Source organism: Letharia lupina (assembly GCF_014066315.1).
Source record: "Letharia lupina isolate WasteWater1 chromosome Unknown contig_9, whole genome shotgun sequence".
Classification (NCBI taxonomy): domain Eukaryota; kingdom Fungi; phylum Ascomycota; class Lecanoromycetes; order Lecanorales; family Parmeliaceae; genus Letharia; species Letharia lupina.
In genome coordinates, this window is record NW_023502978.1 from 937,761 (window position 1) to 965,175 (window position 27,415).

The 27,415-nt window shown below is 43.2% G+C and overlaps 8 protein-coding genes across 8 annotated transcripts; 4 read left to right on the plus strand and 4 right to left on the minus strand.

The window, feature by feature from the left end:
• Window positions 1–489: 489 nt before the first annotated feature.
• HO133_010755 (uncharacterized protein) lies at window positions 490–5,902 on the minus strand (the record flags this gene model as incomplete). The annotated part of the gene is made up of 4 exons (XM_037301606.1): window positions 490–868; window positions 2,394–2,971; window positions 3,067–5,036; window positions 5,083–5,902. The coding sequence occupies 4 exons, from the start codon at window positions 5,900–5,902 to the stop codon at window positions 490–492; spliced, it is 3,747 nt and encodes a 1,248-aa protein (XP_037153240.1).
• Window positions 5,903–6,430: 528 nt separating this feature from the next.
• On the minus strand, window positions 6,431–6,992 carry HO133_010756 (uncharacterized protein; the record flags this gene model as incomplete). The annotated part of the gene is made up of 2 exons (XM_037301607.1): window positions 6,431–6,831; window positions 6,983–6,992. The coding sequence occupies 2 exons, from the start codon at window positions 6,990–6,992 to the stop codon at window positions 6,431–6,433; spliced, it is 411 nt and encodes a 136-aa protein (XP_037153241.1).
• A 413-nt stretch (window positions 6,993–7,405) lies between these two features.
• HO133_010757 (uncharacterized protein) lies at window positions 7,406–8,379 on the plus strand (the record flags this gene model as incomplete). The annotated part of the gene is made up of 2 exons (XM_037301608.1): window positions 7,406–8,193; window positions 8,271–8,379. 2 exons carry the CDS (start codon window positions 7,406–7,408, stop codon window positions 8,377–8,379), a joined length of 897 nt encoding a protein of 298 aa, XP_037153242.1.
• A 2,348-nt stretch (window positions 8,380–10,727) lies between these two features.
• HO133_010758 (uncharacterized protein) lies at window positions 10,728–12,025 on the plus strand (the record flags this gene model as incomplete). The annotated part of the gene is made up of 3 exons (XM_037301609.1): window positions 10,728–11,050; window positions 11,110–11,840; window positions 11,892–12,025. 3 exons carry the CDS (start codon window positions 10,728–10,730, stop codon window positions 12,023–12,025), a joined length of 1,188 nt encoding a protein of 395 aa, XP_037153243.1.
• Window positions 12,026–12,826: 801 nt separating this feature from the next.
• On the minus strand, window positions 12,827–13,407 carry HO133_010759 (uncharacterized protein; the record flags this gene model as incomplete). The annotated part of the gene is made up of 2 exons (XM_037301610.1): window positions 12,827–13,128; window positions 13,209–13,407. The coding sequence occupies 2 exons, from the start codon at window positions 13,405–13,407 to the stop codon at window positions 12,827–12,829; spliced, it is 501 nt and encodes a 166-aa protein (XP_037153244.1).
• A 986-nt stretch (window positions 13,408–14,393) lies between these two features.
• Window positions 14,394–14,930, plus strand: HO133_010760 (uncharacterized protein; the record flags this gene model as incomplete). Its single annotated transcript, XM_037301611.1, has 2 exons — window positions 14,394–14,440; window positions 14,534–14,930. The coding sequence occupies 2 exons, from the start codon at window positions 14,394–14,396 to the stop codon at window positions 14,928–14,930; spliced, it is 444 nt and encodes a 147-aa protein (XP_037153245.1).
• A 680-nt stretch (window positions 14,931–15,610) lies between these two features.
• HO133_010761 (uncharacterized protein) lies at window positions 15,611–16,594 on the plus strand (the record flags this gene model as incomplete). The annotated part of the gene is made up of 1 exon (XM_037301612.1): window positions 15,611–16,594. The coding sequence occupies one exon, from the start codon at window positions 15,611–15,613 to the stop codon at window positions 16,592–16,594; it is 984 nt and encodes a 327-aa protein (XP_037153246.1).
• A 1,030-nt stretch (window positions 16,595–17,624) lies between these two features.
• On the minus strand, window positions 17,625–18,869 carry HO133_010762 (uncharacterized protein; the record flags this gene model as incomplete). The annotated part of the gene is made up of 1 exon (XM_037301613.1): window positions 17,625–18,869. One exon carries the CDS (start codon window positions 18,867–18,869, stop codon window positions 17,625–17,627), a length of 1,245 nt encoding a protein of 414 aa, XP_037153247.1.
• Window positions 18,870–27,415: the final 8,546 nt, after the last annotated feature.

A 27,415-nucleotide genomic window follows, 5' to 3' on the forward strand; every position in this document is an offset into this window, starting at 1 on the left:
TGTTTTCTCAAGAAGTATGGGAGAATCCCACTGTGGTCCGGCTACGTGGGAAGAATATGATGCATTTTGTCCGTAACTTATCGATTTTCAACTATCAAAGGCAGCGTGGAGCGTCTACCAAGGGGACAGTATCAAAAGATCCATAATTTGACTGGCTGGATGAGACCTTCTCATCGCGTTCTTGTCTCGGAGCTGCGGTGTACTATCGACCATCAAACGTGACCGCAAGACCGACGAGCCTGTAACGCTTGTTGGATCGGACGTGCCAATCGATAGGAAACCCAGGCGCTGTGGTCGTCGACATGAAAGAATCTCGACTTCCGCCCGACCCTGTGATCAGACGCCGACGACTGGTCCGGACAGCAGGGAGCGTAACCCACAAAGATCGAAGCGATCATCCAAGGAAGTCAATGGAAAGATCAACGCTGGCTAAGAGTCTAGCGTGATCCTGACGACGAGTCCGACCGTATCGCATTGTACTCGAGACTGCTAAGAACGCTTTCTGTGAAAGGGAACGTTGTCGTAGCGGTACTCGTCGCCAAAAGGATAGCTGAAGTCTCCGACAGCTAAAATTCGGAGGCTCGGCAGTCCTCGAGGTCCGAACGCCCACTCGGCGAATCCAATTATACGGTGAGCCCCCGGGGTGTGCTCGACGATACCACTGAATTCAGGCTCGCTGAAAGATGAGACGGAACTCGTCTCCGAGTCTGCGTCGTTCTCCCTGTCCCATCCTGCTCTAACCTGCTCGTCGGCCCGTTTCGCAAAATCGAGCATGGCATCCTCCTCTTCGATCCAAGCAGCTGCGTTCGTCTTCAAGAGCTCAGACTTGGGACCGAAGACGTAGTGATCGTCGTATCCAGGAGCAGATCTGATATGCAGGAGTTCGACGGCTTACGCGGCCGCATCCGACGGGATGTTGCTTCTCTGCATCAATGAGCACGCAGATCAGTGAGAATAATACTCGCTGCAATCATTAAACTCGGACGCGAAAGGCTTCATACCAACTCATCGAGGTCACAGGAGAGACCTAGACACTTCGGGTCTGCTTGCATAAAAAGCTCCTGCGTCGAGGGTTCCCAAGTCACTTTGTCATCAGATCAGACCAGTCTCCATGACGAGAAGAGGATATATCGGAAGCTAGGGTGTATGAGACAACAGCAACTGAAACCAAGAAAAGAGACGGGGATGCAATCTATGCCTTGGAAGCTGGAAGACGGGATGAGGTCACAGGATCAGCTGGCGAAAGCTCTGATGTTGTACAGATCGTTTCCCGACCTTGTCCTGTCTAGCTAAAACCTCTACGGTGGACGTAGCCACCTTCAAAGAGATCATGCGATCTAGTCCACTAGCTTTGCCAGTGAGAGCCCTACCTATCTCAAAAGGCAGTATCCTGTTTTCACGCGTGGTCGAGAAGCAGATTATCGCTTGTGGCACCGGTCGAGTCACGATTGGAGATGCCCTCGATTGGCAGGGTGTGTCTCGTCAGTACGTCAGGCTCGGAACTTTCACGCGGTGTCTCGCCGCTCTTCACGCCAGTACTGGAGTCCTAACAATGCATGTCCCAGTCTATCTAGATGTGTCAAAGCCTTTGTTCCTAAAACAATCTCTTGTCCCCCATTACCGGACCCGAAGCTCAAGATGAACTTATGACATCCGAAACAGGAGAAATACCCACAACAAGATGACTCCCCTCACCTATGAACCTTATCAGTACGGACACAAAGCACCCCGCCCCCAGCGCCCTTCAAGATGCGCACTTACCAATCTCATACAACAAATCTCCCCGGCCTTGTCATGCACATACGCCCGCGATCTCTACCCCAGCCGCGGAAAATTTCAAGGCTCAGCATTGTATCTCTGAATTTAAATTAGTGATGAACCATGACATGGGTCGAAAGGCCCTAACGGATAACACTCTCAGTCGATGGATAGAGTACTCCTCAATGTACCTACCGGCCCTCATCCTGGAGATTGATACTCTGGCGCGGCACATTAATGGACGCATCACTGTTGTCCCAGGGACAGTGAGAATGAGGCTGAATAGCTCTCAACGACACCGTTCAAGGGGATTCATTCGAAGGACAGATGCTTTACCCATCATTAAGAAAGAGTGATAGAAGCATAATAGAGCGTGCGAAGACAGTATTCAAATACCAATAAGTCCGTTACATGTAGCTAAACAGGATCAGGTGAGGAAGTTCTCTCGATTCTGCGCTAATTAATTTAACGTTTTTGATATGTCAAGCCATCTCTCCAGCAAAGATTATCAAACCCTCAGTCAAGGTACAATTCATCCGAATTTGAGGTCATCGACCAAGCAGCCTCTGTTTTCAGACGCAAAGCAAGCGCAAGAGCGAAGCACTAGCTGACCGCTGATGGCCTAACGAACCAACCCTGTCAGTTGCCGACTCAAGCTATCCCAGGCTTCATCGCAGCTTGCAAGTTCAGCCGTATCTGCTACCACCATGCTTAACAAATCTTCTCGAACCCCCATGTCTGTCATCACTTTCATGATTCGACGGGCAAAGTTCGGGTCATTCGTAGCCCAGGACCAAGGTGCCGAGGCCGCAACAATACTGGGTCCGCTCATGCCTTCGACAAAAGACTTCATGATAAGCCTAGCGATAGTCTGCAGTGTTACTAGACTCTTCGGATTCAATGAGTGTCCCGGAATCTGCCCTTCGACAATTTGAATTGGCCCCTCGGTGTGCACGAATTGACTGTTGGGCTGAACAATGAGGACGAGATCGCCAGGAGGAGAGAGTGTAACGTGTCGGATGGAGATGTTCCAGTGGTTTGGCACGAGCCCAGATGGTGCTCGGGCGGGGCGGGGAAGAGCATTGAAGTTAAAGATCAGATCTTGTGGCCTGTAAGTACCAAGAAATTTCTGCATTTCCTCCGCTGCGACTTTAAGTTGTGGCCCGATCATGGGAGCCGGTGCGCCTCGTGGGGCGCTCTCACGAATTGATGCCTGTTGATGGGGTCAGTGTGCTACAACTGGTGAAGTCTTCGGACCCTGTCGGCCATATTGTGACTAGGAGTACGAAAAGCGCAAGGGAGACGTACCAGCTCGTTGTTCTCCTCCAATAATTGCATCACTACCCAAGTCAAAGTCTGATCAGCGCTGTCCTCGGTGGGTACCCTCGGGTAAGCAATCTGGACTTGTAACTCCAGTTGCTGACGAATGGTCTTCAGCAGCTTGGCACATTGCTTGGTCAGAGTGACGTAGTCGAATTGTAGGCGCTGAGTGACTCGGGGCAGATTGGCCTCCAACATGGCAAGAAACTGCAGATTCGTGAGAGGTCGCTTCCACGCATCCCGTTCTTTCCTTGAGGCTCTCGGTCCTGGGTTCCTAATAAGGCTGTCCAGCTTTACTAGACAGATCTCCAGGGATGACTTCTTCTCGAAGTATTGGCGAAAGATGCTTGACATCTCGGTGACCTTCAATTTGGTCCCGTTGGCTCCTTGCCGGATTCGTATTCTATCATTGTTGGTACGGTTTCTAGGATTTCGAGAGAAATTGCTCGTCGATAAGCCCAAGGCCAGAGCGAAACGAATGAAGAACTCGTAGGCTGATAGAGGAAGATAACCGGCAAACAAAGCGTCCATGTGCAAGTCGATCAGCTCTTCCATCTCTGGCCAAGTCTTCGAGATGCTGGACGTTTGTCGCAATGCATTGTAAAGATGCGCGGTAGGCCATATGCTCTTGTGCCAGTTGCAAAGACTAATGCCAGAGGCTTCGAAGTCCGTGAGCATACTGAACGACACTAGTCCGCAGTAGATTGGATTCGTTGTAAGCGGAAAGTTAAGATCTTTTGATGGCTGGATCGGCTTTATGTTCAGCTTTCTCGCGGTCTCCTCATGTTTCGGGTCTACGGGTCCCTCATCTGGTAATTTACCTGCGTCCACCAATTGTTTTCTCAACTGCTGGTGGAATTCGGGGTCACGGACATCAGCACCTTCGGGAACTCGATGTACATTCATTGACACATTGCTGAATTTCGGGTTCTTGGGAGGCCTTGTCATGGAAGCTCGCAGTCTCTCTGCCCCGGAACCCTCAGATATATCTGCCTGCTGCGGCGAAGGTCCATGCTGCGGCGATATATCTGGCCTGAGGTCTTGGAAAGGCTCTTCGTTGTCGGAAGCACTCCTAGAAATCTGGTGCTCCTTGAGCTTTGGAAATGCATTTGTAGGAGTATCGAGGATCCAATACATTGATGTCATTTTGATCCGCATGACAACGTCCACGTCCCTCTCATGCCACCGCTCGCCAGTACCTCCGACATCCCACGCTCCGTTGACTGCTTTCAAGTTCATGATCTTATCGATTTCATTGGTGGTCCGCAAAAGGTCTTGGTGACCTCTTTTCACATCGTCCCCCAAGATGTCTTGAATATCAAGAAAGACTTGAGCTTCAAAAACCAGCGCGACACTGAGAACACCCTTCTTCGTCAGCCTATCGAGGCTTTCGCTGAATTCGTCCTCTAGAGGTGGTGGAGTGAATACTTGTCTCCCAGCTTCCCTCCATGTATTCCATAGCTGCCTATCAATGATAAACCTTGATAGAGTCAAGTCTTCCTGCTCTTTCTTGTCCATCTCCGGCGTTCCAAGCAAATCGGGCCGCGAAATGTAGCTAAATCTTAGAGGGGGGCAAGGCACAGGATATGAGAGCTCACAGTCTCTGGGGAGATCGGCCATGAACGTGAATTTCATCAAGATCCGTGCCGTTGACAGATAAATAAAATCGTCGAAGGGCGTGATTCGCAAGCTCTCATTGCTGTTCAGACGAGCTTCAGGGCAAACTCCCTGTTGGAAGGCGTCGGCATAAAAGACTATGATGGCAATCGAATCCCAAGATCGTTTTCTGTTGAAGACCTTTGGGGCTTGGGCAATGAGGTCTTCCTCAGCTTGCCGTACCAGGTCGAAGGCAGCATTTGTTGTTATAGCCGCGGTGTGAAGGTCACATTTCCTGGCTTTGTACTTGCACCACAGCTCATCGACAAATTCTTGTGTGCGATGAAGGTCCTCGAAGAAGCCTAGTGAGCGTTAGCCTTGCCAAGCGAGAGATGAAGCGACACTGACAGAAGATAATGAATGCCAACTCTTCATCAAATTCGTCCTCGTCTTCGAGCTCATACACGGCGACCACGGGTTCACCTTTCGAGGCCTTCGTCTTTTGCGCCACGTTCACAGCAGCAGCTACTTCAGAGAACTCCGCAGAATCGACATCCGGGCTTTCTTCCACCTTGAGCGCTGCGAAGCGGTTTGTAACGCTAGCAGTTCCTTCAAGCGAGGGTTCGTCGTGCTTCCGATGCTTTTGGGCAGATCCTTCGGCTTCCACACAGGGCTCCAGTATCTTCAGGGATTGTTTCAGGATTTTGATAAAGTGAATATGCTGCTTGTCAGCGTATTTGTTATGCACACCAGACTTCTGAAACCATTCAGAGCATCTTTGACGGGCTCCAATAGCGCGCTCGACAACACTTCGGAGGCTTGCGGGCATCTGAACGCGTGATCTCTCGTGAGATTGTGTAACAGCTTCTGCTTGACGAAGCAACTCCGCTGTGGTGATAGTGTATTTGACAGTGGACGGCGCCTGTGATTCTGAAGTGTCAACATTTACTTTCTTTGCTTTGTCGGCGGCATCCTTGGCGGCTTTCCGTTCCTTGCCTTTCAGGCGACCGATCGGTGGCAGAGCCGACTCAGGAGTTGCTGCCTTTGGGACCTCTGAGCACCCAATCGGTGCCTGAGGCTTTGTTGGCCCAAGTTGCTCGGAGTGTCGACGCTTCGTCGCTTCTGGCTTGTAGCCACACGAAGCGGCCGCCTTTGCAAGCCATGTTGTGAAGAGGGCAGTGTCCTGCTTGTATCTCTCATACGAGCCAGCCAGAAAATCTGGAAGCATATTGGGAAAGTATGGTGCGAGAGTAACACGTTGAATGGAGCTTTTGTTCACAACTTAACGCGTTGGCGGCTGTTAAGCCCAAACTGTTTGAGTCATAATCTGTAACTTTGGCTGAGTAGCAAACTTCGTAACTTTTGTACTGGAATATCTTCGTAGTCAGTAATGTAAATTATGTATGCTTTATGCTTTCTATACTCTGAAGATTTAGCTTATCTATTAAGGTAATATCTAGGTAAAGTATTGAATGAGAAGCTTTCGGCGGAGAAACCACTGTTTTGACTTTTGAGAAGTGTTAGAAGTGTTTTTTTGCGGCTGTCGGTGTCGGGAATGGTTCCATAAATCTTAACGGTGCATGTGGGTCCACTCGACTCGAAACCAGGACATATTTTCTGCGTCTCATAACGAGCAGCCAACATGAGCTTTGTGTAACGCGTAATGCTGGAACTGGCTATCAACCCTTACTGCAACCAGTGCAGACGGCAAGTCCTCGCACCTGGAGTCCCGCCCTCTCCATCAATAGCCCTCCCCTCACATCCCGGTCTTCTCCTTCAACTCCCCAATTTTCTTTGAAGCGTCGGTTTTACCCATGTTACCAGTCTCTACCTTCTCGCCAGCCTCTCTTGCCATAGCCGCAATGTATCCTGTCTGCTTCCCCGTAGCCTGATCCTCCCCGGTGCTCCAGCTATCAGGATTCTGAATTGGCTCTCCAGCAGTAGCACCCGGGTTCTTGGTCTCGGCGTTCTTGAGCTCGTTGATTTTCGAGGACGCTTCTGATTTGTTCATGCTAGAGGGATCAATCTGGGCGTCTTTATCGGCTGCAAGAGTGGAGAGGAAGGCCTTTTGCTTCTCCGTAGGGGCGTCGTTGCCCGTAGCCCATTGAGAAGGCTTGTCGAGTTGGGAGGTCATTCTGGAAGAGCTGTCGTCGAGGTCTGGAAGTCATTGTCAGCGTGGTTAGAGACATTTGCAAAAGAAGGTACCTTCGGAGTGGCAGGCCCGCTACATTAAAGACAGTTGGTGGTGGATAAGTAAGGGTGATTTGCGCGGGTATAGCTTTTGTAGGAAGCAGAAGTCATTGTTTACAAGCAAGCATGCGCGGAAAGCGCGAAGAACGTGTTTTAATGACATCAACACTTGAACGACGACCGGACTTCGTGACGGAGACGAATATCATCGGGATCAGTTTCAACTGGTGCAAATTGGGACTAGCGTCAGGGCTATGGCGGTTCGGAGCGCTAAGCCGATCTGAGGTCCTGAATGTTTTCAACCTTGAGGAAGCTCTCTATGAACTCTTTCAATTGGATGTTATTGTACGCCCGTGGAGGAGTTCCATTCAGGATTCAAGGTTGATGGTATTCAAAACCTCAAATAGGCTTAGCGCTCCGAACCGCCAAGCCTGCCGGTCTGCTAAGGTATGGGTCATGATTAGCACCATGTTGTATCCCTCTCTCTATTGATGAGCCTGTGACGCTGTGATCCTTTATTCTCGACTTCTCGAGCAACGTAATGAATCGCTTCCGCAGAACCTTCAATCGCAGGCTCAATATGGCACACCAATCGTCGCCAGCCCCTCCAATTCATCTAGCAGTCCCTACAAGTTCTTCGACTTCTCATGTACACTCATGGACAACTCAAGATTCCAACCTCGCTCTTCTCGAATGCCTCTCGATGGCAACACCAACAAGACCAGCTCTGCCTGCTGAGCTCATCCTTCAAATACTCCACCACCCGACTCGCTGGGTTCGTCTTTACAGCATCAGTCACCCTCCCTCGGTAGAGGCTGGTAAACCGATCGTCGTAAGCGTCAACAAACCTACTGGAATACCCATTTTATATACACGTCCCTTCTCCGCACAAGAGGTCGCGCTATTGAGGCAAGTCGTGTTCACGTTTCGCAGCAGAGATCAGGGCTTCAGTTCCGATCCGGACCAGGGCAGCTGGAGCTGGTTCGAAGCTAGCCTGGCGCAATTTCCCAGTACCGACGAAGATGGACAAGGCGAACTCCATAATGCGGCTGCGTGGACCGGCTCTTATGGATGGGTCGGGGAGTGGATGGAGCGACACAACAAGCGGCTGGAGAAGCAACCGAGGTACAAGATACAAACGAACAGGCACGCTTCAATGGAACCCGAGGAATACACGATCGAGCTTACAGATGAGCATGAGTTGGTGCAGCGGGTCCAAGAAGGGGATAGGGTCGTTCTTTGGGCGTGCGCTTGCTTCCCAAAATGGGAGAACCGGGTTTATGAGGCTAAGATTACTGTACTGGGTATGGATGACCTGACGATGGGAAGGTGATCAGTAACGAAACATGAGTGGGCAACTACGAGTACTGATTCAGCTTTACTCCTTTCATTTTGTTCCTTGTCAGAGCAGAAGATGACACACACGAAGGGCCGAATGATACGAAGCGTTCCTACAAATCAATGGACATGAATGTGAGAACCATTTGCATAGAAGACATGCAACCAGAATCGTAAACCTTGATCAATTTACGCCCTTCAACTGGCACGAGAGGATCGTTCTTATGAACCGCATCTCAAAAATACCTTGGGTTGCTTTAATTGTCTGTGGTAGGATGTTTTCTAGAGGTCCAACCGTAACAACGGCTTCTTGCCCCGATTACGTACTCAATGCAACGAAATCTAGACCGAACGCATGCTGATACCGTTGTAGCAGCTGCATCTAAGTTCGAGGACTCTCAGACATCGTTGTTCTTTGATCACTATTGAACCGCATGATAACGGAATGACGAGAGAGTTCTCGTATCTTCAGGTTATGACCTTGGAGTCTAAGTTCTGACTTTCCTGACTCCAAAAGGGGCAGAATCATTCCAGTCATAGTGAACGCTCAACACTGTACGTGAGATGATTGGCAGATCGCTGGAGAATCCTCTGACCACGGAAAGGAATGGCCCGGAGTCACTCTCTAAGACTTCCCCTGAGTCACACTGTTTGCAGTGACCCACTTCGCTCAACATCCTCTCCAATCTTAATCAAGTCCACGACTCTTTTCCCGGCCTTCGGGTCTGATTGAGGTCCATTACAAACGCTTGTTAGTCAATAATTAATCAGGGGTAGAAGTTGCCTGGGAAGTCATGTACCGCTGTCACGCTGTAGTAGCCACCGCCGCTTCCGTGGACAAGATAACACTATCCACGGAGGCAATGTTGATCTAGATGTTGCCATCCAAACCATTTGGGCAGGTGAGGAGGTGAAGAGGTGTGGAAAGGTGAAGCTCTCATGACTGCAAATTGGGTCGTGCTCGAAAGTGAAGGCCCCTTATCAGTGGCGACTGAGGCCGCTTCGGTAGACTGCAGACATTTGACTTGTTATTCCGAAGTAGCTGAAGAGACGGTGCAACCAAACAGATTGACTTGTCCCCTCACATTTTGACAGAGGAAGGAAGTTAAGGTCCAAGCCAAATCCCTGTGCCTGACTAATTTCTGCGGGAGTTAGGAGGCAGCGGCGCAGCTCAAGCGGTGTATTCGACCTGATTGGAGATATTTCAACCCCAGCTGCCACACCTTCGGGGAACGTTCCAGAAGAAGGCGCAAGAATTTGCCCCCCCAAAAATAGGGTGTTTACTGCGCGAGTATCCTCCGGTTGAGGGCCTAGGCCGAAAAGGGGAGTTCGGATGCAGGTACTTGTGAGGCTTCCAGACTTAGCATCAGATCATAGACGCGGAAACAAGGGGCAAAGTTTTCATGTTTTTTCTTTACAATATAAGAAAAAAGGGCGCTTTGATTTCAGATACTTCGCATGCTGCGCTGGGAAAGCAACAGATATTCAACAAATGGAGGTGCCTGAATGGCAATGCCACTCGGAAAGGATGAGGTTATCATCTACCGTGAATATCCGTATTCTAGGGCGAGAGATCAACAGCCTTGATCGACTTGCATTGCTCGTGAATATGTAGGAGGATGATTTCGGAGGAGGAACGACGAGCTTGGCAGCTGGAGACTGGTAGTAGGGCACGATACAAGTCGAGATAAGAATATGAGCGGAGCGGTCCGCTGTTTTAAGTAGGCACATTCAAAGCCATTCAATCCTTGCCACCGGCGCAACCTTATCAGCTACTTTGCTACAGGCAGGACTCCTCCGAGGCCTCCTCGCATTCATGCCTTTTATTCCCTTAATTTTCAATCTCCACCAATGAGAGAGACATGGTCAGTGGCTTTTTTTCGTGGAAGACGTCAAAAGCTTCTCTGCAGCAGCCACAATGGGCTCTTCTATCTTCGCCACTACAATCCTTCGCTCTTTCCTCCTCTTGCTCACCAAGCTTTCCTCCCGTTCGCCGAGTGTTTCCCCAGCTTCCAAACTCGGCAAGTTCTTGCCCCTCCGTGATAAGTGCGATATCATCTTGTCTTGTACATCATATGATTGGTATGTCTCTATCCTTAATCACATGCTTCTAATTCTCAAGCTCGCCATCAACATCCTACCGTCGACATGCTCAGCTGGCAATGACCTGCCCCTTTCCCTAACCGAGCTGCTTTTGACCTTCTCTTCGCGGACCAATACCGCGGCGATATGAGGCAAAACTCAACGGTGATCGACCACGGTTCCGTGAAGCGCTACATAACAAACTTCAATTGGCTACTTCATCTGCAGGAACAATCGGCATCATTTCATCATGGTTGCCTTCAGGTGGTAAATAGACGCCTTAGCGTTTTTTTGCTTCCCAAGTGATGATCATAAACTGTCTATAAAGAGTCTTTCAATTCCCCTTTCGAAATGCCTCATTCACCAGTCTTCAACTCACGGCTTTCAATTCCACCTTTACAATACATCTGTCCCAGTCTAAAGACCAGTCCTTCACATACATCATGAGCTTCATCAGAGCCCTTGGCGCGGCTTCGGCCCTCATCTCTCTTATTTCTGCTGTCCCGGTTGAGCTCAAGAAGGGCGGTGCGGCTTTCAGGCTCGATCAGACGGTACAGAAGCCATTCATCCTGTCTGGTCCATCTGCCATGGCCAAAACCTACGCCAAATACGGCAAGGCGGTACCCGCTGTCATCGCCGCCGCCGCTGCAAACAATGATGGTACTGTGACCGCCAGTCCGGAGGAATACGACGCTGAGTATCTGTGTCCTGTGACTATTGGTGGAACGACTTTGAACCTGGACTTTGACACTGGGTCATCTGACTTGTAAGCGGCATTCATAAGCACCCGTAGCCCACAAACTTGCAAATACTGAATTCCAGAAGATGGGTGTTCTCAACCGAGCTTCCCACAAACGAGCAGAGTGGCCACACTCTCTACAATCCTTCCACATCCGGAAAAGTAGACAGTGGAGAGACGTGGAGCATTTCTTATGGCGATGGAAGCAGCGCATCAGGCAACGTTTACATCGATAAAGTCGTGGTTGGTGGTACCACCGTGACCAGCCAGGCTGTCGAGGCAGCGGAAACAATCAGCGCAGAGTTCCAGTCCGATGCCGCAAGCGACGGGCTACTTGGCCTTGCGTTCGATAGCATCAATACAGCGAGCCCAAACCAGGTGGCGACATTCTTCGAAAACGCCATACCCACTCTTGCTTCTCCTCTCTTCACTGCAAATCTGAAGAAAGGTAACCCGGGCAATTACAACTTTGGCTACATTGATTCCTCCGAATACACGGGCAGCATCACTTACGTCCCTGTAAACACCGCCAATGGATTCTGGGAATTCACCGGAAACGGCTATGCTGTCGGCTCTGGAAGGTTCGTCTCGTCGTCGATTGACGCCATCGCCGACACCGGTACCACGCTTCTGTATCTCCCAGCCGCAGCTGTCACGGCCTACTACGCCAAGGTCTCCGGTGCCACCAACAGTGCATCCCAAGGAGGTTATATCTTCCCGTGCTCTGCTACTCTACCAAGCATTACGCTTGGCATCGGAAGCTACAAAGCCGTTGTTCCAGGAACTTACATCAACTATGCCCCAGCAACTGGCAGCCGTAAGTTCTCACCCTGCCTCTGTTATTGGACACATCCTAACAAACTTACAGAGTGCTTCGGTGGTATTCAATCAAATGCCGGCATTGGCTTCTCTATCTACGGTGACATCTTCCTCAAGTCGCAGTTCGTAGTGTTCAACGGTGCCAGCACGCCCGAAATCGGATTCGCCGCCAAGGCAACTTGAGCAGGTGGCTGGGCGAACTAAGGGAGTGAATACATGAACTCTGCATATTTCCTTATCTTCTCCAAACGTCTGATAGGTCTGCCTACTGCATTGTATCTTTGGAATTATTCTGCATAATCTCGCTGGCAAATTCGAGTCATGTGGTGTACGAGCGTATGAAGTTTTGAGCATTTGATTCGCACGTACTCGTATATAAGACGCATAGCACAAATAAGCATATACCAATCATCACCAACCCTGCGTATTGAAGGTCGTCGAACTAAGCTCAGCACCTGCCGCATCGAGCCTTTTCAATGCCGAAGGTCTCCTGCACGTCATCCGGGCACCATCGGGTGATCCCTGAACGCTTATCGTTGAGTTCCAGCGAGTCCCGTCCGAACTTGCTCGTGTGCTTTCTGCTCGAAGACGGCAATGATCCGCCAGGCTTTTGCGCAACGTCCCGGACGCCCAGCCTCTAGACCTGCAGCTCTCATTGTTGTGATGACATTGAACATGCTTCCGAAAGGCTGCCCCGTGGGGTTTGCCTGCCCGAACTTTCGACATTGGCATTTACGGGGGGAAAAGCTAAGGAAAAGCCACAAAAGCCGCTTCTCCAGACCCGAACCTTTTTTTCAATCTCGGCGACTTTTAGCCACAGGGAAGTCGACATGATACTTTCCGGCCCATCGACGAATCGAGCAACCGACAGAAAGGATCCAGTCCCTCGAGCTCACTGCCGAATCTTATGGGCAATGATCCCTTTAGAACGCCTGCCCATGCTCTGCACTGTACGGAGCACACCGACCTCCTCTTTCTGACACCTCAGGGCTTGACCTCCGCCGTCTTCACTTTCGGCGCCGTCTCATAAGCATTCGCACCCTTCCTCTTCACCCTCCCCGTCACACTTTCCCCTCGTCCCCCATCACCGTGATCATGCCCACAGCCCTCGCCCGGCTCACCGTGCCGATGCCTCTGCTTCTTCGCTTTAACCTTCCCGCCCATTCGCGCCCGGCCATCGTTGTTCCCGCTGTCGTCGCCCGCGGAGTCGCTGTCCGAAGAGGAGCCCGAGGAGGATTCGGAAGAGGATTCGCCGACGGGGCGGGGAGCGTGGTAGATACAGCAGACTAGATCGTCGTACCGTGTCAGTCAGTCAGTCGTGGCCTCGTAGTAGGAGAAAGGGGCCACCGGGCGTAGATGCACGAACCTTTCGATGTCTTCCGCCCCAGTCCCTCATTGTCGACGACGTCTTCAGCCCATTGTATCCGCCTCCGGTTCTGCGGTGAAGGAGCTGTAGCACGCAGGCGGAGAACGGGTGTTGATGTTAGGGTTTGCGTAGCTGTGGCCGCCGTAGTGGTGGTGGAATGGGTGCGGGATGAGGCTTGTTGATGCATGGGAGGGGCCATTGTGTGGAGAGAGTGTGACGACAGCTTCAACAGGGGAGCCTAGGATTCGAGGGGTAATGGAGGAGCTGGATATGGCGGATATAGGTCAAAGGATTGCTAGATAGATTTGATTCGAGGAAGTGTAGAGAGATGGGGATTCTTTGTCGGCAGCATGAAATTGTTAAGCAAGCATTGCTGAGTTAAATCTGAACGTTTGATCGATTGAGGACTTTTGATAGATTGAGGACCCCCCACTCACTTCTCAGACCTGTTCATAATTTATAATAATGAACGGGTCTGCCCCTACACCGACACCTCCCGGATTGCTTTTTCACATAATGTACTGATAAAGAAACTAGGCGCAATCATCACCGTAATATCAAGCACCAGCCGGTCTCATCTCCCTCTGCACCACCTCACAAGACCTCGTTTTGCCGGGTAGTAGAGTACACCGAGTTCTCGAAATTCATTACCCGATCTAGTGTTCGAGCTCTGGGTCAGGGTTGATCGATACGCTCTCTATCTGGGCCCAGCTTCTAGCTATAGCGTGTACCATCTGACCTTCTGTCCTTGGGGATATTCCCGTGACTTGAAGTCCTATGCTCCACCTCAACGTCTCACTCCAATTCTTAGCTGTTCGTCGTCTGTTCGTTCATGGTTCTTCAAAAGATGCTCGAGGTTTGAAGTCGGATGCTGCAGCTCAAGTTCTCGCTCCACCCCGCAATGCTCTTCGTACCAAGGTGTACCTTCGACACTTTTAGGGCTACTGACCACCATGCCTCGTCAGCATAGACCAGCTTTCGAGGTAGATGTGAGTGCCAGCTCTCTTTTTAAAATCCCGTTGGAGGTCCGCATCATGATCTACGGACTGCTGCCCATTCAGAAGGAGGGCATGTTCATCCCCAGCGACATCTTCGCGCGCAGAAACTATGGAAGAACAAGTTCCATGCCGTACGAATGCCTGTTTTGCGGGCTCATTTTTCTGAGTAGCAAAGGCTGTGTGCAACATGTTGCAAAGCATCACCGGCGCGCAAACCCAGTCTATCAGGAACCGGTACGGCCTCTTCTCCCGGAGCTGTCAACATCACTTCTTCAGACTTGTCGTCTTATCCGACTTTAAGCCAGCCCTATTCTCTATTTGAGACAGTTTCCGTTTCTCTGATCCCGCTATTGCGAGCAGCTTCCGCTGGGGCACTGATTGCGCACAAGCTGGGGCAATCCAGGAGATCGGGATCAAATTTGCCCGCCAACATCACGAACAGCTCGCTTCATGGGTGACATACCTCACGAAACAGAGGCTCAGTCTCGGTCAAGACTTCCCTTATCTCAGGCGTATGACAATCGATCTCCATTTGCGGCTTGGGGCAGAGGAGGCTAATCTTCTACGCTCGATGTCTGAATCTTTCAGAAAGAGGTCCCAAGGACTGGACTGGGTGCTTGTCTTGAAGCTGAGTCATGAAAAGGTGCTTGACTGCTTCGAATCATTAGTGGACAGAGAGGATGACTCTAAGAATGGCAAAAGGGAGGTGCGAAGTCATGCCTAGGCAAATGAAACAGGAGGTCTTTGGAAAAATGGCTTACTTTGGTGGGGATTTCCGGGTGAAGCAGTGCCTCACAAGTACAGAGCGATTGGGGATCAACCGCAGCAACAGGTATCAAGCAAACTGAGCGACGAGGAGGGCTCTACGCAACTGACAATCCCTGCCTCGTGATTTACACTAAAGCAGACACTTTACAGATTAGCGTTGTATGTTGCTCTAAGATCAACAATTCGATATTGCATAGGAAGAATCGATTTGCAGCTTGTGACAAATCCTCATAACTGGGGCGCCACTGAGACTGAAGTACGCTCCGCAATGTCCTTTCCGTAAGATGTCAGAACCCCTCACTTTTGGCTACTGACCGTTGGCATCCCATCATGTGGAAATTATGCCATCATTGTGTTGCTAATTACATCAATTAGCTGTTGCCAGACTACATAAAACAATTTCCAAGATATTCTCTCCTTATCGAAGGTTTTCCTCCGTTGGTCAGCACTGTTCAATCACTTCCGGTTGATGGTACACGACTCTTCTATTTGACGTCGCCGTTCCCTGACAGAAAGTACAAGCTCTACCGTATTCAGGACCCGTAGCTTGTTTTCTGCGTTGCTGTGTACTAGATTGTTTCGATGAACGACCCAAAGCCCGTCTGAGAAGAGCATTTCTCATTTCTTCCAGAAGCTATGGCACCCAGCAAAAGACCTTCACTTGAGATGGCCGTGACCTCAAGTACACTCTTTGGTCTTCCTCTCGAGATCCGCATTATGATATACACACAACTGTTGCACAGCACAGCAGAGATCCTAATACCCAGCAACCAGTTCAAGCGGCAAAGGAACTGCAAAGGAGTTGGCATTTACAAGCACTGCGCACTCTGTGGACGATCCTTCGGACGAATCGAAAGCTACATGTCCCATCAGTACTTAGGATGCGGGCAGTCACCAAACTTCACAAGATGGCCAAAAGGTCCTGAGCAAGCCCCAAGTCTTTGGCCTGCACTTCTCAGGACGTGTCGGTTTATTCACCGTGAAGCTGCACCAGTGCTCTACCGGTCCAATACTTTCAGTTTCGAAGATGCAGCTACGCCAAACTTCTTTCGCTGGTCTACAGATCAAGCTCAAGCTCCCTTTATCGAGAGGGTCCACGTTCTCATGCCGTTCACGAGGCATATAATACCGAGGAAAAGAGAAACATACCACTGCAGAAATCCTTGGTGGCAATACTGCATGGGAAACACATTCAGCCTGGCAACTGACTTCCCTCATCTCAAGGGAATCACCATCACTTTGAGCCGAGGACTGGCTGTGGCTGGTTCACAGGATGTTAGGACAAACTTCGAACTGTTCGCCAAACATGTGTACAGGCTCAATTGGCTCCAAGTGATCGGACTGAACGATCCAACACTGCTTAAGTATCTCTACTCGGTTGTCGAAAGGGCAGATGAGGACCATGGTCGCAAAGGCATGCAGACGGAGATCACAGAGTACGGAGAGTGCATTGGCTGGAAGAATGCAATCATCTGGTGGGGCTTGCCAGGAGAAGAGGCCCCATGCAAGCCTACGCCGTATGCTGGAGATCAACGGGTCAGAAACCGTCTGTTTCGCATTGTAGATGGGAATGTGGTGTCATACGCTGCTGGCCAGTCTTTCTTGGATACTGGTGAATGAAGGAGATCTCTAGGTAAGGGTCTCCACCCCATGAGAGACGCGAGTTCCGGTCTCCAAGGGAACTCTATCGCACAACTCCGTGGACAGCCGCGGTACACATGAAACGTCTCACTGACACAGGTCGAGGCTTGAAGTTTTCCTTCCCAGGCTTGCGCCCACCGCTCTCTCCAGAAAATCTGCCCCCAAGAAGTTTCCATCCAAGTCATTCACGTCCTCAATTCAGCTACCTCGAGCCCCTACCAGTTCACCACAGTTTCCAATCCCTACCTGCAGTGCCTTCTTACAATGTCTCCTCGCCCAGTCTAGACCACGTTCCTCTCAGTCTGGATCGGCGGGGAGGGTGTGAAAACGGTGAGGGTGCAAGGAAGAAACGGCTGGTTGGGATGATCTGTCGTTATGGTGGTGTTGCGTGTAGAAGAGATGTATTTCCTACAGCGAAAAACTCGTCGCACTATTGCCATCCTGAGCCACTGTCACGCGTGCTTGGACTTCGATACGGTTTGGGTGTTGTAGACAGCGACGGTTTGACAACGAAGCACGAGTAAAACGACGACGAAGAAACAAACATCTCCCCCGCACCCCGCTCACTCAAACCTAAGACCCCTCATCCGCTCAATCCCCTACTCGAACGTCCAACTCGCCGCTCGAGGATCATCTCCCAGCTCACGCGAATCTGCTGGTTCCAGGGATGAAGTCCACAGCGAGTTAGCTCTGATGCAATTCGGTTCCGTAGTCCATTCTCTGCAGGGTCTCGGCCGCTTCTCTATCATCGAAAAGATATCATGCACGTTAGGACACGGAGGTTCTCAGACTGCAGGTCTGTGAAAACATCAACGTATTTCACACCATGTCGTCCCTAAACTCACAACAGCCCTTGCACCCCCCGATGCCGTCTGGGTGTCATTGATCCCGTCGTCGAGCGTTTGGACGACATGTCGAGCAAGCCATGATCTGCAATCTCATCTGCGAGGTCTCCGACCGCAAACCCTACCCCCGAAGCTCTCATCCCGTATGAAACCGTGCGTTTCCCCTACCGACCCAAATCGGCCGTGAACCGGATCCGATTGGCATACCGCGCGAATCTCACATACCCATACACCACCTCCCTCAACTCGAGCGGCAGTCGAAAAAAGGGCATCGGATTCTCCCTCTCCTCCATGATCGCCTCGATGGTCAGCGCGACATCGCAGACAGGTTCGAAAAGGATGGGTCCGTGCCTGCACCAGTCGCTCGGTGTCCGATGCGTCCGCGAAAGCTCCGCCTCCGTGCCGTAGTCCCAGGCCGCGAAGCCTTGAGGGTTCGTCCTGAGGATGTAGGGCTCGTTGTGGATGTATGAAGGCCAAATGCCGTGATTCAGATCCTCGGTGCCGAGATGGAAGTGGTAGGTGTAGGTGGTGCCGTGATTGAATTCGAGGAGCCCATTCGCGGGCCGGAAGTCTTCCGCGGGTCGGAGGGTTTGCTCGGGAGGATGTTTGGCGTTGAGCAAACATTCCCACCCGTCGCTCTCGCGGGTGATTCTGAACATGTCATACGAGCCCCATTTCTCCCACCTGTGAGCCGGGTCCTGAGGCCACATGTCCGCAAAAGCGTCGAGTTGGACGTTCACGGTCACGGCTCTTCGCTCGAGCGACGTCACGAGCATGACCACGTGGAAGCCCGGGATGCCGGAGGTGTGACAGATTGACGAAGGGGCGGTGACGGACATTGTGAACCGGGGCTTTCGAGCGCCGGCTACGACCGTGAATGGAATTTCTCGCGGATCCCACGACGGCTCGATCTCGGTTTCCTGCCTCTCGTGCGTTTCCGGGTCTACGTCCCCGATATCGCACATGATTCCCATCGGCTGGCCCGAAAAGCCAACGCGATACGTTCTTTCGGGGATCAGGTGGCGGCCGAGCAATTCCAAGAGCTCGGGGCTGATTCTCCTGAAGCCGTACGTGGACTCTGCGAAACCTGGCATTATTGACATGAGTTCGTAGTACGAGCCCTTTCCGCTCTCCCCGAAATAGTTGAGGGGGATCTTGCTTCCACTCTCATCGGTGATGGTCAACGCTCCGCATCTCAAGCCTCGGCCCAAGTCGAGGGACTCGTCCTCCTTGCCGTCGCGATCGTTGTTCCGTTCGAGTTCGGCGTGGAAGGGGAAGCAGTGTGTGATCTCGTCAGCTCCTTCGTTGCGGAGAGTCAGCTGAGGCTTTCCCACGAAGCCTTCGCGGAGATCTAGCACAACGTCTGATTGCGAGCTCAAAGCAAGATGGAGCTTCTCAGGCCTCGACATGCTGATCTGCCCCTTGGGCAGGACGGTGCGCTGCGCCAAGCTCGACTTTGGCCAACAAAGCGGTGATTGAAGGCTTCGGTGAACAAAGCAAGAGCCTAGGATCTAGGCGGATGTTTGACAGGTGTCGTGCAGCAGAGGCAGCCTGGTAGTGTTGAAAAGGACGAGCTAGTGTCGAAGCAGATCTAATAGCCGCGAGCTTCACGTTTCCCGTGACTGTGTTCTTTATATATATTTTTTAGCCGCGGGCGTCACTGTCTCTAATAAGTGAAAGTTAGTCTCAGAAAGACCCCACGCAGTGGGTCTGAGTAGGAAACCCTGCCAAGCCTCATTTTTTTGGTGGTTTGACTGATATGAGATATTTACCCTTGGGTATATATTAGTATTGGTAGGTTTCGGGGTAGCTTTGACCCGGAGCGAGTTACCCCGGAACTATTCTAAAGAAACTTAATAATCTACTCCTGCTGTCCAGAAGTGAGTTCTTTGATAGAGCGAGGACACCAATAGATCAACCGATATTCGGCTAAGTGGAAGGATTTATTGGTGTCCTCGCTCTATCAAAGAACTCACTTCTGGACAGCACGAGTATAACTTCGATATATTATTACTCGATAACCGAACTATCACTTTTTATAAAAATTTATAAATATATTCTTAATATGTATAATAATAATATATTAAATTTTCTAAATTTGAAGTTCGAAGTCTTTAAAGTTATTAAGCTTTTTCATTTTTTTTCTAAAAATCTTAAAATTAGTATATATAATAGAATAAGGTAGGGCTAAGCTTGAAAACCTTAAATTTATATATATAGTTAATTATTAATTCGTTAGATTTATACTCTTTAATTAGACCGACTAAGTTAGCTTACTAGCCCTCTCGAGTTTTCTTATTAAAAATTTATATATAGAAGTTTTATACTCTAAAATAACTAGCTTTCTATAGATGCTATTTCTTTATAATTTCGTAAATTATAGAACTCAGTATACGCTTTCTAACGCTATAAAAATAATAAAGTTTAATCTACTATTAGTGAATTAAATTAATATTTAAATATTATAATTATATTAAACGCGTTCGAGATTAAATAATAATTCTTTTATCTATTATATAATTATATTTCTTCTATAATTCTATTAATCTACTAATTATAAATATATTTATCGTCTCTACCCCTCGCTCTTATATTACTAGATCTATAAGATATATATATCTCTTTACCCGCCTCTTAGAGCCTCTATTAACGCCTCTAGATTATCTCTTAGCGAATTTACTACTACTAGTAATCGAGGCCGTAAGCGAGTTTAATAACTATTTACTATTACTTATAAACGCGCTAAAAAACTCTTTAAAAGAGCTTGAACGAATATATTCTTCTTTATATACTTCTTTTAAGTCAGCGATAATATCTTTTAACTTAGCGATACTATCTCTTAAAACGCGTCTTTCTTCTTAATTTATTCTTTATTACCCTATTTTAAAGCCTCTCAACGCGTATTAGATCTTAAATATCATCAAGAAAAAGCTTCTAAACGAGAGGAGAACGATATAGAAGACTCTTTATTATAAGACTTATTACTAGACTTCTTTAATAATAATTCTTTCGATAACTAATATCCTTTTAATCTATCTTCTAGCTCTTATTTAGATTCTACTTAATCTTTAATAAAACTCGCCAGCTATACCGCGCGTTATTTATATATTATAGAGTCTATATAATATAATTTAAGTTCTATAAATCAGATTTATAACCTCTATAATACGACGTTATAAAAAGATAAGATAGTCGAATAATACTACGATAGCGAAAAGATTAAAGTTAATATATCTAAAATAGATAAGATAGACGATATAAAATAAGGCTATAAGGGCGTTAAAACGAGTATAAATAATTCGATTAATCTTAGCGAGTATATTATTAATTAAATCCTCTACTCTTTAACGCTAAAGATCTTAAATCTTATTAATAATTATAAAGAATTTCGTCGCTATAGCGTTTAGTATAATAATATAACCTCTATAGCCTTATAATAGATTACTATTAATTATTTAATTACTTTATATATATATAAAATTTAGAGAGCGATTACTACTTATATATCTACTCTAATATCTTTAAAGGGCGAAAAATCGATATTTAGCTAAATCTATATTATAGATAGTATTGAAGATTAATTCATAATACGATATAACTTTCTCTTAATTATATTTTCTATACTAACTTTACTAGACATAGCTACTATAAATATATTAATTAGATACTTTATCGCAAAATAGCTATAATTCTTAAAAATATTAATTTATATATTATTACTCTTAAATCGATATTTGAAAAATTAAAGGTCGATCTAGATATATAGAGCTATAAGCTACTTTATAAGAATTTATAATATCATAATACGTGTACCTATAATTGTCTTACTTTAGATAAAATTGCTATCGCTTAAGAGAGTAATATAAATAATTTACTAGATCTATCTAAGGCTAAGAATATCTTAATAGAGACTCGAAGTGGTGAGAGATTTAGTGTTCTATATTGATATCTAGTCTATATATTCTTATACTATCTTATTATCTTTCTATTTAACGAATAGTTATAATATAATAATATATCTAATATAGACGTTATATTAAATAAGAGCCTTTTTATCTATCGACGTAGTAATAATAAAATCGTCTTATAAATTAATAAAACTATTAGCTAAGATAGCTCTATACGAGTAATACTTATCTTATATTATAGATCTATATTATTTATTTCTTCTATTCTATTAATCGCTAACTTCTTATAGATATATAATATAAATCCATTCTAATAAGTTTAATCGCTTTCTTTATTATAATAGATTATTATAATATTTTATCTATAATATCTATATAACTATCGAAAGTAATAAACTTTATTAATTAAAGATAAATTAGAAGATTATTTAGATCGATATCTATTTAGTAATTATCGATACTTATATTAATAAAGTTATTATAAACGATTAGACTAATAAATAACATATTATTCTTTCTTTCTTCTATTAAGAAAGTTTATAATTTATAAAATAACTCTATTAGAATATTATTATTCTATCTATTAAGTTTAATTAACTAGATCTCTTTACGACTTTTACCTATAACTTAAAATAAATCGAGATTATTAAAAATCTTTTACTCGATAAACGCGTTACTAATTAATCTAATCTAATTATTAGAGTATTTAAACTAAAACTAAAGACCCTTATAAATAATATTCTAAAGAAGAAGATACTAGATATACTCTTATTCTTTTTACTTCTTATTATAATATAGTAGCTCTTCCCCTTTCTATCTAATAAAATAACTTCTTAAGTAATATATTAGTTAGATAATTAGTATAAGTTATAGTTTCTAAGAGTGCTTCTAATACGATTTAATTTACTATACGCTATAATTCCTATTAATTAACCCTACGGACCGTCTAAAAAATTTCTTTACCCTTATAAGAACGAAGTATAATCGATTAAAATATCGATTAGCTCTAATCTTAACTGACTTTACGAGTAATAAATCGAGTTTTAGCCTATACCTACACTATTAAATTTCAAAAATAAGGTCTACCGTATATCTATATTCTTATTATTTTATACTCTAAAGACTAATTCTTTAGCGTCGCTAAGATAGATATCGCTATTAATACTAAAATTCTTAATTAAAGTCTATTTCTTAATCTCTATATAATCGTTATTAGATATATACTCTATAGAAATTATAGCTAATATATTACTAGTAGAATAAATACTATCTCGTCTTATTAAGACTTAGATAAGAACGTATATAGTAAGCAATTTTCGAAGGACTTTAGTAATTATATCGTCTTTAAATTAAACTTTAAATATCTCATATATTATCGATATAGATCTATTAAGATATTAGACGATAAATCTAAGTAGAATTACTAGGTAATACTTTATAATCTCTATTTATTAATTAAGTATAATACTTATATTAATATAGAGATTTACGCTAATATTAAAGTCTATAAATATATTTTTAAGTATATTTATAAGAATAGCGATTAAGCTAGTCTTTAAATAGAGTATAAAGGCGATATAGATTAAGACGATATAGGCCTAGACTAGATAAACGAGATTTAAGAGTATTAAGACGCACGGTAAGTAAGCTCTACAAAAGTCTATTAAAGGATTTTTAGCTTTAAATTATATAATTATAATTCTTCTATTAAATAATTATTCATCTATCTTTCAAATTAATAAGACGTAATATTTAATAATAATAATAATCTATTTTATATAATTAGTATAGAATATAAACGCTAGATTAAGCTAATAGTCTTCTTTTAGTTAAATTAATAACGTCGATAGCGAAAATAAATAGAAGATCTCTTCTATATCGATCTATCAATATAATATATCTAGAAAAAAAAAATATATATTCGAATAGAGTTTACGTTAGAGGCGTAGAGGTACTATTAAAAGAATATACTATATTAATTTAAACGCTAGAGAGCTCTTTTATCTATAATATCTCCTTCTAAATATATTAAACCCTATATTCTTTAAAAACCTATATATAGTAAACGATAATATCCTTTTTTTTCTATTATAGTATCTATATAATAAGAGACTTACTTTATAATAACGTTAAATAAAATTAAATATTAAATAAAGCAGCGGTCTAACAGGGAGAATACGTCTTATAGAGTCTCTTTATAATAATTCTACTATAATATAAGCTCGATAACTCTCTAGATCTATAAAATAATTATAAATTAAGATATATAAGCAATTTCTTCTTTATTAAGTAGAAAAACTTTAAGTGTAGTATAAATAGCTTATCGCGCTAATAATAGTATTAAAATATTATAACTTTTTTTAATATAGTATTTCTTTTTTTATACACTAAAACTTTTCGCGCTAGACGTATTTTTTCTTAATAATTTCTTTAATAAATTAAAATACTTTAAGCTATAGAATAAGAAGATTTTCGCGCTAATAATGATTTTAAAATATCGCGATATTTTTTAATATAATATTCTTTTTTTAGTTATTAAAACTTTTCGCGCTAGACGTATTTTTCCTTTTTTTACCCATAAATAATTTGATTCTTCTTTTATACTTTACGTATATTTCTTAACTAATACTTATTATTCTTTATTTAAATTATCTAATAATCTTATTTATATTCTTTAGACTCAGTACTTTATCTTCTCTCTATTAAATGATATATAATATAAGTAAACCGTTATCGAAGACTTCTATCTTTATTTAATTTAAATCCGCTTAAAGAAAAATAATATTAGCTTAATAAAGGATATTAATCTTATTATCGACTTTAGTCTACTTATAATTTAACGAGACTATAAATAGTATTATATTAATAATCGAAATCGACTCCTACGCGAAGTATATAGCTATCGAATCAATATTTAAAATTAGATATAAACGAGTTTTAATAATAATTAAATTATTATAGCTAACGCTATTTAGAACGCGATCTCCTATTTTAATAATTAACTCTTCTTTCTTAATAACTATAAAGATATCAATAAAACTATACTTTAGAATATTATATTACGAAGAGTACAAAATAACTCTAAGATAACTATTACTATAACTTTATTTAATATTACCTCTATTCTCCTTTAAGATAGCCTTATTACTTATTCTTACTTTAAGATCTCTCTTAATACTACTATTTAGTCTAATTGCGATATATTAATAAAGTCTAATTTAACTTAATTATTAAAGGCGATCGAGCTTATTTTCTAAGACGAGGTCTCTATATAAAATCGCTACGATATCAAGATTATTAATCATATACTTTAAGATATTCGAAAGAATCTTACTCCTTTTAATAATATAGTTATATACTTCTATAATAACTTCTATTAAATTCTTTTAATTATTAAGGGTACTAAATTAGATCGTATCGCTTAAACTATATTAAAAGTATTCTATCTTTAAAATTATATTTAAATTCTTAGACTAATAAAAAATATAAGGCTTTGAAATTCTAATCTTATTAATTAAGATTAAATTAATATAAAGGAATTCGCTTAAAGGCTATTAGATATAGATAATAGTACTTTAATAAGCTTCGAAGAATAAGAAGCGATTAATTAGTCTACTAGCTAGCTATTAGATAACTCTATTACTTAATTAATTAATACTATTTATAATAACCTTAGCTCGCATTAAATAGCTAATTTCTATATATCTAGAGCGATCCTTTATACTCTTAATAAAAATATCGTTTAATTTAATAGTTGAATTCTTAATAAGTTCTTTAAGATTAAAATCGTTTATAATAATAGAAATTAAGTTATTAATAAGAAAGATAGCTTTCTTCTACTTATTAAAATAATAAATACCTTTAAACCGACCTCGCTTCTACTCTATTATTTAAAGTTAAAACAAAATTATATAGTAATACTACTAAGAAATTTAAAATAGCGTATAGATTTATATAATAAAATACGTTTATAAGTTAAGTATATTAGATCTAAGATACTTAATTATCGTATTCTTAAGGGCGAATATAACGATAAATAATACTATATATTATATATTCCTCTAGCTTCACTTAATTTAAACGATCTATATACTCTCTTTCGATATATTTAATTTCTAATCTAATTAACCTTTAGTATAATAATTAATAAGTTCTAAAGCTAGTTATTATAATACGTTAACCTATATCTATATCTCGAGATCTTTATTTATAATTAACTATATATAGTCTTAAGTCGAGTTATTAATAAGATCAGCCTATTAATTATAATCTTAGGCGATTTATTAAAAAGATAACCTACTCAATCGACGAGGTATATTAAAAATAAGATTATTAAGTAGATACTTCTTTCTTAAATAAGAATATAATTAATTAATAATCTATAGTAATAGAAATAGATTAAATAAGTCAAATATTATATAGAAAGTAAGTAGAGTCCGATTTAACTTAGAGTTAGTGTTACGTTCCCAGCATAGCGTAAGAAACCTTACTAGCGTGACTTGACATGTCGCTTTCCTTTCTTCGATTTCATTCATAGCTTGAGCTCAATTCAATCAATCAATCACAATCAGAACCAAGAAACACCTTTCGCTTCTTCGTGAAACTCCTTTCCAGGAGTACATGCATGCTTCTTACACAGTAACCCTAATAGTTAGGGCTTTCACCTTCTTTATTAATTTCATAGTAATAGAAGTAAATTAAAAACGCATAGCAAGCGATTAAGGTTCGATTTGACTTAGGGCTAGGGCTAAAATTTTATTTAACTTAGAAAAATCCAACTTTATAAATTTAATTTATAGGCCTTTACTTATAATATAATAATTAAATAAAGTAAAAAATAATATTAATTAAACTTTATAGATCTTTACTTATATCTATAAATTATTAATTATTAATTTAAAATTATAAATAAATTAATAAATTAATTAAGATAATAGCTTAGATAAATTAAATTTAAGTAAATATTTAATAAATATAAATTTATAAAAACTGGCCTAGCTTATTCTATAATAATATTCTTAAATAAAATAAATATTTTAAGATTATTTCTGAGGTTTTCTCGATATATGTTAAAGAATAAGAGGGGAGTTAAAAGTATAGTTTTTAAAACTCTAATTTAAATCTTCTAAAAATGATTAATTAAGATATTCTATTAAAAATCGAAAAAAAATTCTAATTCTACGATATTTAAATAGTTATTTAATATAGATTTTATTATTATTAGAGTGTGTAGTAAAAAGTTATATATAAAAGAAACTACTTATTTTCTATTTCGATCAATTTTGATGAGGATCCTATATAAAATAACGGCCAATGTAGCGATTCCAGGGTTTCGTACTTAGATTCTAGAGGGGGGGTATGCCGTAATGAGCTTGCGATATGATTGGCCCCCGAAGTGAGGAACGAGTGTAGGGCTGGCCATAGGGTACCCCTCTAAGCGAGTCTGAATACTGAGACTAAGTGAAAGTGTTAATGTAGTACATGACGTCAATATTTACCCCAATCGCACCTGACATACTACATTAAGGTCGATAGGGGTTTTTTCGTAATGGTCCATATAGGCTAGTTATATAACAACGATACCATAAGCATTATTTGTAAACAAATATTTATTACAATATTTATCGTATCTACCCTGCAATTCTCTTACAAGATTTTCTCATATTAGGTATATTTCAATATCATGATATCGTAGCTTCAAAATCCTCCTAGGAGTCTTCTGAGAAAGCGAGTCTTCTATGAATATTTCCGTAAATACGAGTGCCAAGTCTCGTTTTCGGGATCTGGCTACTGTAAATTACATCCACGCTTTTTTATTTCTGACTCCAGATTTGAGCGATTTGGCCAAAGTTCTCGCGGGGGTGATATTCCCGGGATACTTACGGGTATGGTTGGGGGGTGTTGTAATGGGGTGTAGAGTGTGATGGGGTGGGGTAGAGTGTAAAGCATAGTGGAAAGGGTTGATAGTAAGCTAAGATGTAAATTACAGCTTAGTCATTAGTGGTAAGACTGAGAAGATCTTCTGATTTAGGGATCTCCTGAGCGAA